At 42.7% G+C, this 16,946-nt stretch overlaps 1 protein-coding gene and 1 long non-coding RNA gene across 3 annotated transcripts in view; one reads left to right on the forward strand and one right to left on the reverse strand.

Annotated features, from left to right (window-relative positions):
• LOC142827834 (uncharacterized) overlaps nucleotides 1–10,298 on the forward strand; it is a 63,652-nt gene extending 53,354 nt beyond the window's left edge. For both annotated transcript variants that reach the window (XR_012902598.1, XR_012902599.1), the window contains exons 3-5: nucleotides 262–392; nucleotides 5,895–5,926; nucleotides 10,135–10,298. This is a non-coding gene — a long non-coding RNA (uncharacterized LOC142827834). The remainder of the gene's footprint in view (nucleotides 1–261; nucleotides 393–5,894; nucleotides 5,927–10,134) is intronic.
• MDN1 (midasin AAA ATPase 1) overlaps nucleotides 1–16,946 on the reverse strand; it is a 162,318-nt gene that overhangs the window by 51,891 nt on the left and 93,481 nt on the right. Inside the window, exons 56-71 of the mRNA XM_075923877.1 lie at nucleotides 15,764–15,974; nucleotides 15,319–15,550; nucleotides 14,119–14,245; nucleotides 12,498–12,668; nucleotides 11,930–12,144; nucleotides 11,438–11,825; nucleotides 11,096–11,205; nucleotides 9,192–9,891; nucleotides 7,660–7,821; nucleotides 5,651–5,924; nucleotides 4,576–4,811; nucleotides 3,733–3,828; nucleotides 3,377–3,471; nucleotides 2,743–2,867; nucleotides 608–757; nucleotides 242–351 (exon numbers count right to left, since the gene is read on the reverse strand). Of these exons, the coding sequence (XP_075779992.1) occupies nucleotides 242–351; nucleotides 608–757; nucleotides 2,743–2,867; nucleotides 3,377–3,471; nucleotides 3,733–3,828; nucleotides 4,576–4,811; nucleotides 5,651–5,924; nucleotides 7,660–7,821; nucleotides 9,192–9,891; nucleotides 11,096–11,205; nucleotides 11,438–11,825; nucleotides 11,930–12,144; nucleotides 12,498–12,668; nucleotides 14,119–14,245; nucleotides 15,319–15,550; nucleotides 15,764–15,974 (3,402 nt within the window). The remainder of the gene's footprint in view (nucleotides 1–241; nucleotides 352–607; nucleotides 758–2,742; nucleotides 2,868–3,376; nucleotides 3,472–3,732; nucleotides 3,829–4,575; nucleotides 4,812–5,650; nucleotides 5,925–7,659; nucleotides 7,822–9,191; nucleotides 9,892–11,095; nucleotides 11,206–11,437; nucleotides 11,826–11,929; nucleotides 12,145–12,497; nucleotides 12,669–14,118; nucleotides 14,246–15,318; nucleotides 15,551–15,763; nucleotides 15,975–16,946) is intronic.

Genomic DNA, 16,946 nt, shown 5'->3' on the forward strand with positions numbered 1-16,946 from the left:
CACAGGGGCCTCTTCACTCCTCTGTAATCTTTCTGGTTAAGTGGAACTAACTCACCTCTGATAAAAACTACAACCAACCCTCCCACCCAGCTCATTTTCACACAAGGTGGTGCATGAGGAAGGCTACAGTGGGAATGTCGGTTACCAGTAGAACTGTCCAGGGCAATTCAAACCATGACCTGTGCTTCACTGTTCCTGCAGACAATTCAGCATACTGTGTGAAAAAGGCTCCTGTTCTTACCTTAAGTTCTTTCTCTATAGGTTGGCGAAGTTCAGTGATCCTGGTCTGGACACATTCTGCAAACTGCTTGTAATAATTGTATAGGTTCCACAGAACACTGCACAGCATGTCTGGAAAAGAGCAAAGATGCAACAGCAAGCTTCTTTCAAAGGTAACATTTTGTTCAATACCAATAACAGAGGAACATGAAACCTAGCAACACTGATAGAAACTCTAAAAAGCAGAGCAGCAGCTGCTACTGTAAGTGAGTTGTATGTTGCAGTTGGGGATTGTTGTAAACAGTTTTCAGTGTCTGGAATCAGAGACTGATTTATTGCTCTAAAAGACAAGTTATGGCCCCGTTTACACATGATAAAAAGTACTTACCCTTTCCTTCTACTTGCGGCATTAATAGGACATGACAGTGGAAAACCAACAGTGCTTGTAGTCGTGTATGAAATTCCCCCAATGTGGATCCTTCAATAAAAGCTTGCAGTGTGTGGACCACTACTGTTAAATTCAGTTGCTTGCTGGTTTCTGTGATTTTAAAAGAAAATTCCAACTGAACATTTTCATTTGACTACTATAATTTGTACTGTGACATAATCCAAATCAGGATCTGTGCTACGTAGGAGGTCAGGATTTACTGTTGTGGTTTCCTGACAGGTCTCCTGTTCTGTCAATGATAACCAGACGGCTGCGTGAGTGTGTGATCAATCATGTGTGCCGTGTTGACTTGTGTAATTCATCAACACAGCAAACTTAGAGAGTCCCCAAAGACCACAAATCAGATAAGGATCGACGTTGCCCGGCAACGTTTATTGTTAAGCGAAGTACAGTAATAGTTTCCAGTAGACACTACACTGAACCACTACACACATGTACCCGTAACAATGGACCCAGTTCAGCCCATGGGAGGTCTCACTGCCCACTTGGCTGGACAAAGAGTGCCCCTCCAAGATACCACTTTAAATAGAGGTACAAACAAGTTACACATCACTCCTGATGTTGTCAGGTGACCAATCACTTACGCTACTTAGATACCACCCATCACCCTGCACCTCATGGTTCGATTAGAACATTAGAGCCACTGGGCTCTTACTACATTTAAAAAGGCAGAAGTGCAGTGTCCCGGACCAGCGCAAACCAGGACTGCTTAGTCCTGTCTCATGCTGAGTCCAGCAGTCTCTGTTCGTGGCAGCCAGTCCTGTCCACCGCAAACTGGGGCTGGTGCCAGAGAAGCCCCTGTCTGTGGTGGCCAGGGTTGGCAGCTGCTGGAGCACCCCCTGCTCATGGTCTCCCGGGCCACTGTGAACAGGGACTGCTTGGCAGCAACCTCCCCTATCCCTGCCCTGCTGCCTCTGGTGGGGGGGAGGGGGGGGGAGAGAAGACAGGTGGCACTGTGGAAACAGTAATGGGGGGGAACTGGGTTTTATGACAGCTCCCCCCAGCACTGGCTCCTGTTTCCCCTCACCCTTGCTGTCACAGCAAGGGGGAAGGGGGAAGTGAGTAGTTGATACTCTAGTCGACTAATCGCTAGCATCCCTGCGCTGAACATATGCAGCTTTTTTTCATTAACCCTGTAAACTGGACATCTGAGGACAGCTGTTCTGAGCACACTATGTGATGGAAATAACTGTAAAGTGTACAAAGCCTGAGGGCTTCTGGGCACTTTGCAGGACAGTGATGGACAACCTGCGGCCCATTGGGGTGGAATATGTGGCCTATGAGATTTTTTTCTTTACTGTTGCCCATGGTTGCCAGGTTACACTGATTTTCATCCATGTAGTTTTTTCCCTACTGGTATTACTAAAGTAACACACACAAAGCAAGAGTACATGAAGTGAGGTACGTGCTGATTGTACACAACATTGACAGTGAGAAACGTGTACTCCCTCTGCATACAATCAAAGAGTTCCCACAGTTCAATCGACACACCCCACAAATTCTAGGCATGCAAGTGCAGTTAGCAAAATTACCCTATCCTGGGAGACTGTGCTGGTTTTGAGAATCTTGTAGCCCATTGAGATGAAGCTCATGCGGCCCACTCACTAGTTCAGGTTGCCCATCACTGTTGTTTGGGGAACAGATGAGAGCTCAGGTTATGAGCTCTGCAGTTTAAGAAAGACAACATGCTTTTTGTGGCTGTAGAGAAAAGCTCCCTTCTGCAAACCCCCATCTTAAAAATACCAGAAGCATGACACAATTGCTGAAGTTCTACTTCTAACTGGTCATTTACCACGGACATTTTAGGAGAGCAGAACTGGGAAGGTGAATGTACTAGACAGGAGAGTACATGTTTCTATGAAATGTGTATTCAAGTGCCAGGAAAAAATATGTAATACACATTGTATTTGAGTACCAGTATGTAAATATGTACATTATTATAGCATATTCACCCAAAGGAGCAAAAATCAAGGTTATGTGCTCCCCTTGAAATTGGTATTTTCTGTCTGAATGCTTAACTATGCACTCTTAATTGATGGAGCTGTATTATACATTTGTGGCAGGACACTAGTTACCTTCTGTGCTTTCCTCAGTTTGCTCTTGCATGTACTTCTCAATCATCTGATAGATTGAGAACCAGTGCTTTCTGGATTTTTCTGTGTGCCGCTTCATAACATTGTCCAGACTAACCGACCAGCAGCTAGAAACATAAGTGGAAGAGTGAAATCAAGACAGTTCTTTATATACTTTGGACTCCAAAGTTGGATGAGCAATTGATATTCCTTATCTCTGCCAAAATTAAGATTATTTTTAAGCAGAAAACTAAGTAAGATTACATAACAGGTAGCACTGACCACTTAAATTCACAACTTTGTTCCTACTACCTGAAGAACCACCAATAGTATCAGGATCTATGTATTTTGCTGACCAGGGTAAAAAATATTTTGGACCATCCCACCCCCTGAACGCTTGAGCAAACAAACAACCCTCAAGCAATATAGCAATGTGTCACTCAGCAATCATCCTTCTTGCTACCCTCTTAAACCAGCCCTGACTTAGCAGGGTGGCAGAGACAAAAGGAAAACAGCCAGGATGAGGTGTACTTCTGAAGTACTGCATTAAAACTAAGAGCTTAAGAAATGAAGACAATGGTGCATGGCACTTAAGAGAGAAATGATGAACTAACAGGAACAAACAAACAATTCTTACTTTAACTCCAGTTTACGCCACTGGATGATCAACTGAGTCACCAAATCAAGATGTCTCCGCAAAGACAAAGCTCGACTTGCATTCTCCTCCCAGTCCTAGAACAGAGAAATTATGGAAAACTTGCATTAAAAAAAGATGCAGTAAGCACAACAGAACATTCCCCCTTCATGACCCCACAGTGATTCAGGCTCGTGTCCCAAGTATTTGTACCCAACACTGCATTTCACACAAAAAGCTGTAAGTTAATTTTATTGTAGTACCATACCTAAGTGTCTGTCTCTTGCCACAGCCAATGCTTTTAATTGCAGGTGACCTATTAACTTGAAAAATTAAAGTGGTTTCCTTTCCCCTCTTACCTGTGACTTTGCAAGTAGAATCTCTAAGCCATTCAAGAACTTTGAGAGAGGACTGGAGAGCGGGAAGCTACGGAGTCTGTCAATCACAACCAATAGCTGCAACAAGACAGACGTAAGTGACAGACAAGTTTTCAACTCAGAATAGTTGGTCAACTCACATGCAACTTGACACATGCATTTGAGTGAAACTACATTCAAACAACATCAGTGCTACCCTTCTTTGAAAAAGAGATTTTTTTATTTTATTTTAAACTGGCCTCTCCATTTGAGGATTCAGACCAGTGAAAGCCAATATTACACAACACAAAAAAAGCATGACACATGGCCCAACGATAAGAACTTCAGCCAACATTTGGCTTATGGAACTTTGCATTGGTTCTTAGTGAATATAATGGACTAATTCCAGAGGAAGTCATATCCAATACTACCAAAATGAAGGGACACAGAAAGGAGAAAATCCTCACTATTAGCAGAAGCTACTCTGGAAAACCTGGACCCTTAAGTGATTTTATAATGAAAAAACATAGTCCTATATTAGACATGAACTTCAAGGCTTTAGGATTTATAAAATACAGCATATTATTTTTACATTTGAACTGAAGATAGAACATGTGTTTCACATAACTAAACTTACGCAACTGAATCATGTTGCTGCAGGTAGCTAACCATCTACAAAACTATCCTAATTCACAAAGAAATTACTATATTCTTACTGTAGTAAATTATTTCATAGTAGCTAAGTATTTAGACTCTGATGTGTCTACAAACACAATGGGAGGCATTACATAGACAGCCCCTGGCCCTCACCTTGTTTACCTTGAAAATTTAGTGTAATGCTCTCACCTGCATGAGTGCAGGGTGTTCAGGCCATTCTTGCAGTAACCTGTTTACTTCTTCAGTGAAGTTATCAAGTACAGGTTGGCACAATCGAACTTGTTGAATATTAGGATGCTGGTAAAAGTCATATGGACCATCTTGTTGTATGACAAGATCTGAAGTCACTTCCTCAAAAAGCGTATTGTGGAGAAGCGTGCCAGCTAAAAGCTGGCTGCCAAGAAGATAATCATTCATTTCAGCCCCTAAGATGATGAAAAGGAAGAGCTCATACATTCTCTGTTCACTTTTTCTTGACCAGAAACCTGCATGTTTCTTTGTATGCTTAGAGCATTTATCCAAAATCTTCAGACACTGTATATTTTTAAAGTATGATGCAGAAGGAAACGGCTTACAATTTAGGTCTGCTGTTTTACCAGATTTTTGAACAGCACTAAGTTAGCCTGATACACACCGACCTCCCAAAAATCTTTTGTAGTTGAATGAACAAAGTGGCAGGTTAAGTAAGCCATTCTATTCTGAAAAGTGATTAAGATCATATCTTTGGGAGTCATGTATTCTATGAAACATGTTCAATTTGCAATTAAAGCCCATGTTATTCCCAATCAAGCTAGCTTTTTTTCTTTTTGTCTTCCTCTGGTAATTAAAAGTCTTCCAATCTAAATGAAACCTACAAGGAAATTTGTGCTACCCCATTATTTTCAACTGGGCTGCAGAGAGACAAGAGATTGGAATGTCAACTGTTCATCTGATGGATCTCAGATTAATAGGACCCAATTGACTATTTCTAGATGTGTTGGCTCCACATGGCTGAAACTTGGAATGGAAAAAAAAGCTGTAAAAATCTGACAAAGAATTCAGAAGATATGATTCTCATTACATAAAGGAACACATCTGATAGAAGGTGCCATTTTTAAGTGATCACTTTTCAAGGTAGAACCATGGTTAGTAGCAGACAATACCGGGAAAACACTGATCTAAGACAAAATATTTTTAATCTGAAACAACTGCAGATAAAGCAAAGGCATTATAAACAACCTTAAGAATGAAAACAGTATGCCTGAAGTATGATTAACAGCCTTACCAATCAAGGGATAGAAGTGTGCCACTAGGGAAGCACCAGTCTGATAGCAGGAAAGAAAAGCACTGAAATAGTGCTTGGTCTGATGTGGGGGAAGGTTCTGTTGATACCAGAGGGATCGTGCAAAGTTTAGGCACAACTGCTGATGAATCATCATCACTGTTTGCATTGAACTCTGAGATAAGAGAGTTATTTCAGTGGCGACCAGATCTTCTGATTCATCTTCATTTTCCATTTTTTCTTCTAGACTTGCCTGAGCTGTGATATCTTCAAAGTCCTGTAAGTCACATTAAATTAATAGTTAACTCTACCCTACGTGATTTTACATTTATTATTTGTACTGCACTAGAGGGCAAAGGTACCCTTGTGATAATCACAGGTATCTTGCAGTGTTTACTGTCCATCCAATCTGAAAAAAGACAAGCGACCATAACAATGAGGAAGGGAAAGAGAGAAACAATGAACACAATTATACAGGGTCATGGGGATGTAATAGTGTAGTCAGTTAAATGATTAACCAATAAGCAAAAGCTTATTGGTTAATGTTACCACTAACATGCACTTCCCCGCACCCCACCACGGCTCTTCCAGTACATTTTTTAAAGGGCTGGCCAGCAGCCTGGCTCAGTCCCGGCTCACAGGACCTAGCCCCACTGCAGCTCTGCATGAAAAATAATTTAGGAGCCAGCAGGCAGCTATCTCCTGGTGCAGCTCTGTAAGGAATGTATTACTGCAGAGCCGCAGTGGGGGTAGCTCCCGGGACACAGCACGAACCTGGACTGATCCAGGCCTGCCTGCCAGCTCCTAAATTACTTTTTCATTAATAGCTGCAGCAGGGGTAGCTCCCAGAACTCAGTGGCTATGTCTACACTCGCGGCTTCTTGCGCAAGTATGGCCGTTCTTGCGCAAGAATCTGCAGAGCGTCCACACTGTCCGCCTGCTCTTGCACAAGTAAATTTACAGTACAGCGTGGTAAGAGGGGGCTCCTTGCGCAAGAACTACGCTCTTTTTTGACAGGTGTAAGCCCTCTTGAACAGGAGCTCTTGCGCAAGAGGGCAGTGTGGACTCTCAGCAGGGATTTCTTGCGCAAGAAAACCCTATGGCTAAAATGGCCATCAAAGCTTTCTTGAGCAAGAAAGCATCCACACTGCCATGGGCGCTCTTGCGCAAAAGCACAGCTCGCACATGGCAGTGTGGACGTTATCTTGAGCAAGGGTTCTTGCACAAGAACACTTGCGCAAGATGTTCTTGCGCAAGAAGCCGCGAGTGTAGACATAGCCAGTGTGAGCTGGGACTGAGTGCTTGCAGTGATAGCCCTTCTTGATTAATCATGTAGTTGACAAACATTTTGTTTACTCCATGATTAACAAATTACATGCTTCTTAACATCCCTACTGGCTAGCTGCATGACCCGGCGGATTCAAGTTATTTCTTTTAGGTGGGGGAACAGGAGCCAGAAATACTCTCTTTAGTGGACTCTTCAGGTTCAGCAGGTCTTTTCAGATCACAATCATGTTCTAGCATCTTAATGCTGCACAAGTGTTCTCATTATGCTGTCGTCGGCTTCCCTTACTTGTGAGGAGCAGGAGTACTAGTACCGACAGGGGTGCCTCTCAGTTTGAATTAGCGAGTCTTCACTAGACCCACTAAACTGCACCCTCGAAAGATCGACTGCAGAAGCCCTGATCTTTATGCATTGTAGACATGGCCTCTCTCCCATGGGCATAGAACATTTTCAACAGACATACCACAGCAGCGCAAACAAACTGGTACAGCTGCCCCACTGCAGTGCTGAATGTGTATACATGGTCTTTAAATGCAAAGACGACTATCCATAAATGAAAAAAGAACAAAATATTTTAATAGTACACTCAGAGTATATCAGTGTGTCAAAATCCTTCCCACATTTTTCTCCTGGAGAAGAGAAAAAATTGATTAATTTCCTAATAGCTAAGAAAAAAAGTTTAAAAAAACTGTACAATGCATCTTTCCCTAAAGTATTCTTCTTCTACCTTCTCATAGAGCGGGAATCTCCTTCTAAATTCTCTCTCTTCCTCCTCTTCCTCACTTCGCCCTGTTCCATGGCTCTTACTCCTGTATCTGTACAGAAGGCTTTGTTGCTCCTCCTGCTCCTGGATGCAGCGCTCACTTTCATCCCATTCATTTATAATTGCCTGAAAAAACACGACACTGAAGATTCTTTAGAAATTAAACACTCCCACCTACCCTCACCATTTGTCTTAACACTGAGGCAATATCTTTATTTTTCACAGCATACAATACTTATTGCAGGTGTAGAAACCATGTCGCGTGAACACTAAAACATTTCATTTGTAAATTCCTGGAACATCACACCTCTGAAACTGTATGAAAAAGGCCATTCAAACATGAGATAAATCCTAAAGTTAAGGTCTTAAATTCATGGCAATGAAAAATGTGACACAGACCTCCCCCATGAAATCTAGCTATTGGAAGGGCAAGGCTGGGGTGTCTCAGCTGGGGCTCTTACTCGGCCTCAAGCTCCAGCTGCTACTTCCAGCTGGACTGGTGAAGGACAGGAGGGCTCATCCCTGAATGGCAGCTCTTGGTGAGGGGATCAGTTGTACAGAAGCGAGGGAGACACACACTCTCTTCTACATTGTATCAGCTGCAGAGCTTTCTGCAGGCAGGGGCGGTACCTGGACATGAGCCTAATCTCCCTGCTGAGGGCAACTGTGCAGGTGAAGAGCAAACCCTATCCCTCCCCACTCCTAGGAGTGAGGCTTGGGGCTTCCATCCCACAGCTTCTCCCCGGGCTCAGGACAACCCATTTCCACCTCTTCTGCCTGAGGCTCAGGGCACCCATTTTTCCAGGACCCCCCAAACTGTTCAGAGCTACTGGGCACATATCCCATGTGTTAATTTGCCACTGGCCAGGACTAGCAGTGAGGAGCACCCAGCTGGAGTGCTTCCAGCAGCACAGTGGGAAATCAGACTTGCCACCACCTCTGGGAACTTTCTTCAGCTGAAGAAGCTCTGCAGCTCTTAAGGCAGTACACAAGTGAGAGTGTTAATCCCACAACCCTCTACCCCCGTTTTGGGTTGGGAGGGGCCCCCACAATTCCAACACCATGACATTTCACATGTAAACATCTGAAAACATGAAAGACTAATTTCCAAATACTATGGGTGTGGAATTGATCAGAAAGAACCTTGCATCTGGTAGAGCCCTACAGATAGTTTTTACTGAATCCCTTTTCAGAAGAAACACCACCCTCCACACAGTGAAATGAAAGGTAGTTTTTTCTGGAGTAAGCAATGCAGGATTTGGTTTTATGTCTGAAAATATGTGAACCATATTATCCTAGCACACAATGTAAATTACCATTTTCATTTCTATGAAAAAATTGCTACTGTTGCTTTTGTTACTCTAAGATTTATCCAGCAGGATCAGCAGGAGAGACACCCATCTAGAAATCACTGTTGAAAACAAAGCTACACTTACACTGTATTTCTGACATTTGGCTTTTAGAAGTATTTATGCCATTTACTCAGGAAACTTTACCTGACATAGATGCCTGAAAAGCTGCAGAGATTTCTGGTCCATTTCTCCCTTAGACAATACATGGCATCGAAGATACAATAAGGCATTTACTAGCAGCTGTTCCTGAGTTGGATAGGAATTCTGAACCTGCTCATCCGACTCTCTTTCAGAGCATTTCAGAGATAACTTTTTAAGGCCACAGAGGATGTTCACAGACTGCACTGAGCATAAAGTATCCGCATGTGAAAGATAAGTGGGGAAGTTAGGGCCAACAGACGGAAATGCCAACAAAGAAGTAACAAGGGTGCCAAGTTTGGCTGGACAGACAACGCTATTGAGTCTTGTATAAACCTCAGAGGCCACTAGTCTCATGCCATGCTGCAGCTGTAAAATGGCAGCTTGCAGTGGGGTGACAGCATCAGGGTACAAAGCATATTCTTCTGTCAAGTGTTTCCTAAACTGACGGTGAGATTGCTGCCAGGATGCTTCTTCATTTAGCAGGTTCTGTACTGCCTGGAGTGACTTGGGCCTGTTTTCATGAAGGAACTGTAGAAGGCGAGCTAAGAGATCCTGGACTGTAGAAATTTGTGCAATGCTGTTGACATACTGATGAACTTCCTGATATAAGCAGTCATATGGGGGAAGTTGGGGTCTGAAGGCCTGTTTTCTGGAAAGACTGCCTATTTGTTCCTTCAGATTTTGCATTCTTTGGTGTAGAAATCTGTTAGGAAATAAGGACACTGAGCAATTTTAGAAGCATATCATAAATCCCATTAAGTACCCAATAAGATTACAGTATGTAAATCATCTATACAATGCTGTATTTCCTAAGAGGTAGTAAATGATCGTTTTACAAACATCGAAACAAAGAATGTGATATTGACATTTTGTGTGAACAAATACACAAACTAACCCCTCTTCTTTTTTTTTCCTTTTACCTTCTCTCTTTTTCCTTCCAATTCAGGTCACAATTTGGTCCTAAAGAACCAAATGATAGTGATAGAAACAATAAGAGGTGCAACTCTACTAAAAGTACCCTATGAAGCTCAGCCATTTAGAACTGGCTACGAGCTGATCCAAGTTTGCTCTATTTCTCCCTAACTTCTAGTAAAGGATTGTTCAAGCAATCTGCGTGTGTTGAAATGAGATCAGGAACTTTCATTAGCAGTGGGAACTCGTGAACTATTATTGCACGATGGAATTCAATCCTATCTCCTGCATACAGAAGGCTCCAAAACAGTACAAAATCAGAGGTGCCTCTTGCCTATTCAAATTTCTTCCCTAGTTCCTCAGCTTAAAAAACACAAATTCAGTGTCCTTCCCACCAGTATAAAGATGCCTCACACTGGTATAACTTATTCCTCTTTACTTTCTCCCCTTCCCTTGTGGGAAGGGGAATAAGGCACCTTTATACTAGTATAACTTTATCCACACCTGTGTGTTGTACTACTTATATTATATGAGTATAATTAAAGCCATAAAATGTATATGTAGATAAGCCCTTAGGATAGGTCAACAATGCAGCTGGGAGGCGTGATTTCTAGTGTGGGTAGGCAGAATTGTGCTTACTTGCATTGTGGACATTGTGAGATCCAGTTAGCTTGGCCTGGGGGAGTGGATGAGCTCAGACACTCGCTTTTAGAACAATCACTTCAAGTGAGCTAGGACAAGTATGTCTATCCATGTTGGGAATCATACCTCCCACAAGTCAGGCCTTTTTGTGCCACAAAATATTTTCTATACCTGTTTTTACAATGCTGATCTGGAAGTCACTGATCCAGAATCAGCTACACAAACAAAATTATTTCCAAACAAAGCAATACAAACAACATGACAATGCAATGGAAGAAATCCAAACAACTGCTAAAGAATTTCATTGACCTCTCCCAATCATCAACAGAATAGGTAAGTGCCTCCTCCATTACCTGATATGGGGGTGAGTGAATCTGACAATTGCTTCATCTTCAAGATCTTTTCCTGTATGTAACTGGGTTGACAGATTTAGTGTCTTCCATTTACACTGCAGGTGGTGTAACTAGTAAAGAACAAGTGAAATAATTTTATATTTTTGTTTTGCATAGCTCACAAGTTCACCTTCCAAAAGATTTAAAAAAAAATATTACTCAATCTAATAGCGATACTCTAATATTGAGCTCATACTTTTGTAGCATTCACCTATGTGTAATTAAATTTAATTTCATCCACAATACAATGCACTCCACAGTAGGAGTCAGCTTTAAAAAAAGGGATAGAAACTCCACACTCACCTCCTCCTTGGCATACTTGAGTTTATATTCTCTTTTCACTGCAGGATCAAACCTTGTCTGTGGAAGCCACACCTGGATCTGCACCAAACCCATATTCACCCAGAGGCTACCACGCTGAGCTGCATCTGATAGATCCTGATTCCCTTCTCCTTCCCCAAAGAACTGTTGTAAGCAAGTTAACAAGAGACAGAGCACTTCTTTGGGTAGCATCTCCTGACCAGCAACATCCTTGAGTACTTTGAGAATATACTGAAAAGCCACAGGGTCCCTGGAGGAGAGTTTATCACAGCTCTGTGAATATTCCTCTTGCAGGTCTACTGGAACCAGATCCTGCAGAGCCAAGAGCTGTCTACATAACATTACACCCTGAATTCTAGAATCCGTACACCTGAAAGAATAAGGATAAAAAGAAGTTGGCACCCTGCTGAGTATACAGTTCTGTAATGTTGCTGGTTTAGGTAAATATGTGTAGAGGAAGGACTTTGATAATACCTAAATTCTGCCATGGAAGAAAAAGTCATGTTGGTCCACAGAACTGTGTTGACTTCTCGAAGCTGTTGTGCTCTCTCCATCCATTCTCCCAGTGTCACATGGGATGAAGACAGAACAGGAAGGCCACTCGCATCCCACTGACTTGTCTTGCTGCTGCTAGTTAGAATTTCAAAGAGGCACTTTGAGAAAACTGCTCGATTCAAAATACCTGGCCCCTAAATTAAAAGATTAAGAAATATGTAATATTAATAGCATTTCCTCACTTATGTTAACATTACACAAAAGATAAGCTTCAGGAAAAGCTTTTAAACAAAACTACAAAATGATTGCTTAATTTAACAGAAGTGTTAAGAAAAAAATCAAATGGCGGAGCATATTTAAACACACACGCATAGAGGACATGCTCAATCTATCCTTACATTCATGTTTAGCAGCCAACATATGTTAGAGGTTGGGAAAGAGGAACCCCTTGTCTTGTGTATACCGGAGTTTTAAAACTTGTTAGCAAATTATTAGAAATAGATATTTTATGTTCCTTTAGATACTATTTATGTCACAAAAAACAAACCTTCATAAATTGGTACGAAGGGGATTTAGGTATTTTCCTTTCTTTTCCACCAGGTAATGGCTTCCAGGTTAACCAGTACACTGGATCTGTGGTTACAGTACTGTGCCAGAAGAATTCTAGTGCACTACTGACCAGCTCTGACCACAAGAGAGACATTTCTTCAAGGGATACCTAAACAAGAGGGAGGGTGAAAAAAAGTCTTCTAGGGTTAATTTACAGGCAGTGAAAGAAAATGATTATGCTAGAAACAAAAGAAAGACAAGAACAGCATGTATGTGTGAAATTCTTTTCTCATGGAGATATTAAAACCTTTAGTCTTCTTTATCATCAGAGAGTGGGGTTTACGTCTCTTGTGAAAAAACCCTATATTCAATCTATCTATCTAGCTATATATTTTAGAAAGTTTGTGCTAAGGATGTCAGTGGTTAACTGCTTAACCAGTAAGCATCACACTTACTGGGCGATGCTTACCAGTTCCTGGTTAACCGGCAGCCAAGGTGGGCTGGAGCAGCCGTTCACCTGCAGAGCACTGTGGCAGACCCAGCCTGGCCAGAGCAGCTCATGGTGCAGCAGGCCCAGCCAGAGAAGAACAGCCCCCAACCTGCCTGCAAGACCCCGTTTAAGTGGTTAACCAGTTAAATCTAATGTTTAACTTTTTAAGTAATTAAATGAGATTTTACATCCCTTGTTTGTGCACCTGTCTGTCTGTTCAAGAACTTCTCCTAAACAGTAACAGCCAGGACCACCAACTTCAGTATGCAGCTTCCTCTATCCTGACTTAAAGAGAGGTCAGGGTGTGGTTGTGCCAGGACAATGGGATGTGCCTGGAATTCCATTATTTTCCATAACATGGAAAGGGAGGAGTCTCATCGGAGGGACAGTTTATGCTCTGCAATGACCACTGGGGGCAGTGAGCACAGGGAACAGCCATACTGCAGAGCAACCACAAGAGAGCAGACACACCATGGGCTGCAATGCTGGACCAAAAGTGGGGTTGTAGAGAGAAAGACTCACTGGCCCCACCACCATGGAGCCACAGCCTGCCCTCCTCCCCCCGATAGAGCCACCAAGCACAGCCCCCCCTGCTCCTCCGCACCAGACTGCTCATCTCCCTCACTCCCCTCCTGAGCCAGTTCCAGGGAAAAGTCAGAGGACAGGGTGCATGGCCCCCTGTTCACTCCCAGAGTACCAGCAGGTCCGGCCTGCACCCCCCCCCCCCCCCCACCACCACCTCAGGGAAAAGCCGGTGGCTACCACCATCTCCCAACCCCTGCCTGATCCCCCCCTCTTCCTAGCCCTCTGCCCTGACTGCTACACCCACATCCCCTGCCCTGAGCCCCTCCTCGCTCCCTGCTCTGATTCCTGCATCCCCCCCCACTCCTTGCCCTGAGCCCCTCCTCACCCCAGTCTGATTTTGTACCCCCCCCCCATGTCCCCAAGCCCCTGTCCAGAGTTCCCTAACTCCCGCACCCTACACACTGCCAGCCCCGTGCCCTGAGGGACACAAGCAACGCTGGCTAAGTCTTCTGGTCTCAACATAACAGCTGGCCACCAGGTGTCTGTACTCAGCAGCAGCTTCAACTCCTTCTCTTCCCTAATTTACATTAAAACTTGTTCTTACCTTATTAAGGTGTGATAAGTGCCACAATCCATACAGATGTTGAGAAGTAGCTGGTGTCAATTTAAGGCAAAAAGTTACATATTGACTCAGCTCTGGACACACGCTTAGCTGTTGATTGCTGCTGTTCCTATAGCAGAAGTAAAAAAAAACAACTAGAAACAAAAAAAAAACGTTCTACACTGTATGCAACTTGAATGCACAGCTGAATGAGAAAAGGCAATGTCTTGGCCTCAGCAAAGAGATGTGGAACAGGCTATTCCTGGGTTCAAAATCAACTGTGAGACACCTTTTCAATGAAACCATAAATAAATCATTTAGAGGCAATTCACCCATCTTGCTTTACTGTTCTTTGATACAAACATGACCATTATTGAAAGCCAGGCCTGGGCTCATTGGTTAACTTTCATGATTATGCACAGGCTCCCAGTATGTATGTTTTACTTGTTTGTTCTATAGTCTGTCTGCACAAAACATACTTGTGCCTCATACAAACCTGAAACAAGTGGGTATGTACTTGGCCAAGCCCACCGATAGGGGAGGGGAAGGGGCACGAACAGGGCAACTGCCCTGGGACTCCTGGCGATTCAAAAGGGCCCAGAGTTTCTGGCTGCTGCTGATGCATTCTCCACCAAGGGTTGGCTACCACCAGCCCTGATCCTTCTGGGAGCCCAGAGGCAACATTCCATCACCGCCACCACATCATCCGAGAGTCCGACATGGCTGTCAACTCACCTATAGTTGGCATAGGTCAGCCACAGCTATGGTGCTATATACTTGCGCTAGCTCAATGACAGCTAGCATGAGTATGTGTACTGGAACAGGGAATCACCCTCCTACCTCATAATGCAGATGCAGTATAACTGCCTTAATCCCAGGGGAACGAAACTAGTAAATACTCAAGCTTAAACAACTCCATACACATTACTCATTTTAGACTTCAAGAATGTGGCTTTGCATACAGGCAAGAATGATGTGTGTTGATTTGTATGCAGAGATGTTAGGTCCTAATCCTCATCCTTTATGTAAGGTCAACAGGTGAAACTGAACCTGGGACCTCTGGAGCTTAGTGCATGAGCCTCTATCACTTGAGCTAAATGCCAATGCACTCTCAGTGAAGGCTGCAGAGCAAACTTATTCTTTTTCTCTGTAATGGGTTACATTTGCACAATTTTCATGAAAGAAAACCTGCTCTTCTCTTACCTTCTTAGACAAGCCTGAGTTACACAATCCGCTATCAGTTTATACTGCCAGAGCATTGCCAGATATTCCATTGCTGGCCACAGCTGAATCCTATTACAGAGCTGGATTAATGAGGCAGAGTCCAACTGACTGGAGATAATGTCTTTAGTATGACTCTCTTCTGAATGACCAACCTTAACTCCTTCTGCTTTCAGGTGTGAACATTGTAAGTTCACAAACTTCCTTAATTCACCTGTAAGATGAGGGATAATAAGCATGTAGATGCACATACTCACATATTTACCAATTAACAGTTCAAGCAACGAGTCTGAAAGGAACTGCTCATTTACACATATGATACAAATGAGAAAGATAAATACTTCTGGATGAATTAAATATATGCTAGATGTTCTGACGCTGTGCTTCCAATTGTACTAGACTGTCACATATAAAGCAAATTACTTACCCGGATTAACATCTTCTAAATGATTAGCTCTGAGCACCAGGCCCTGGGCCCGCAGCAATGCCTTTTTTATTTTCCATCCAGTGGCAGCAATTTTCAGACAACACATTTCATCCTCCCATCTGCTTTCTCCAAAGGCAGATCTCATCTCCACAATGTTGAGTGCCTTGCTGAATTCTTTCAGCTGGGCAACAGATTCTGCCACCAGTTTATCCTGAAAATGTAAAAAAACCCAAGAAGATATTTAAACAAGCAACAGTTTTTGTTTCAAAAGTTATAGTGACATAGTGAACATAAGCTGTGGCCCAATAAATGGTGCTCATGCTTTCTAAATCAAATCACAATACTTGCACATGCAAATTGTATTCATTGTTATGCACAACTTAACATCAATTCTTAATGCTTCCTCTCCCTTATGTATTCAATCCAACATTAGGAAGCCATATATGTTGAGGTAACTGGCCAAAACAATTAGTATTTAAGATTTAGGTTGTATAAACTGAAAAAAAAGGTAAAATAACTTTCATTTAACCCATTCATCTCTCTCTGATCATCAAGCATACACCATGTATTAACAAGGTTATGAGACTGCATTTGCAAAGTCATTCCTGCAAGCAGGTACACTGCACTGGCATTAACTGGTTTGTCTACATCCTGATTTGAAAATATACCACGGTTCCTTTCACATTAGCTACTTATGGAAGCTGGGGAGACTCTCTTTACCCAGCCAACTAAATTCTAGTCAATGGGACACAGAATGTGCCTTGTAATCTAACAAATGAAGAAGCAGCATCACCTGCTCTGTGGTTAGTGCTGTCTTCTCTCTCAAGGAGCAAGGCAGGGAACACTTGAGAAGGCTGAAAGTAATTTTCAAATGGCTACTCTCTAAATCAGAGTTTCTTAAATTGGGTTGCCATGATGTGTCCAAAGGATTGACTTCACTTGCACTTCACTGCAAAGTGTCACTGGTAAGAGCTGTATGCCTGACATGGAGGTGGGTTTTTTTTATGGCGAATCTCAAAAATTTCATCACAAAAAGTCACTGGCAAGTGTAGACGTTCCCACATTTTTGCACAAAAAGAGGACTTTTTCTTGCTTTAAATGGCAAGTATAGACATACCCTAATTTAGGCAGCTGATGATATAAAATTTATTTCTGAAATGTAACAAATGTTAACATTTGCATT

The sequence above is a fragment of the Pelodiscus sinensis genome, chromosome 3 (assembly GCF_049634645.1).
Source record: "Pelodiscus sinensis isolate JC-2024 chromosome 3, ASM4963464v1, whole genome shotgun sequence".
Lineage (NCBI taxonomy): Eukaryota > Metazoa > Chordata > Testudines > Trionychidae > Pelodiscus > Pelodiscus sinensis.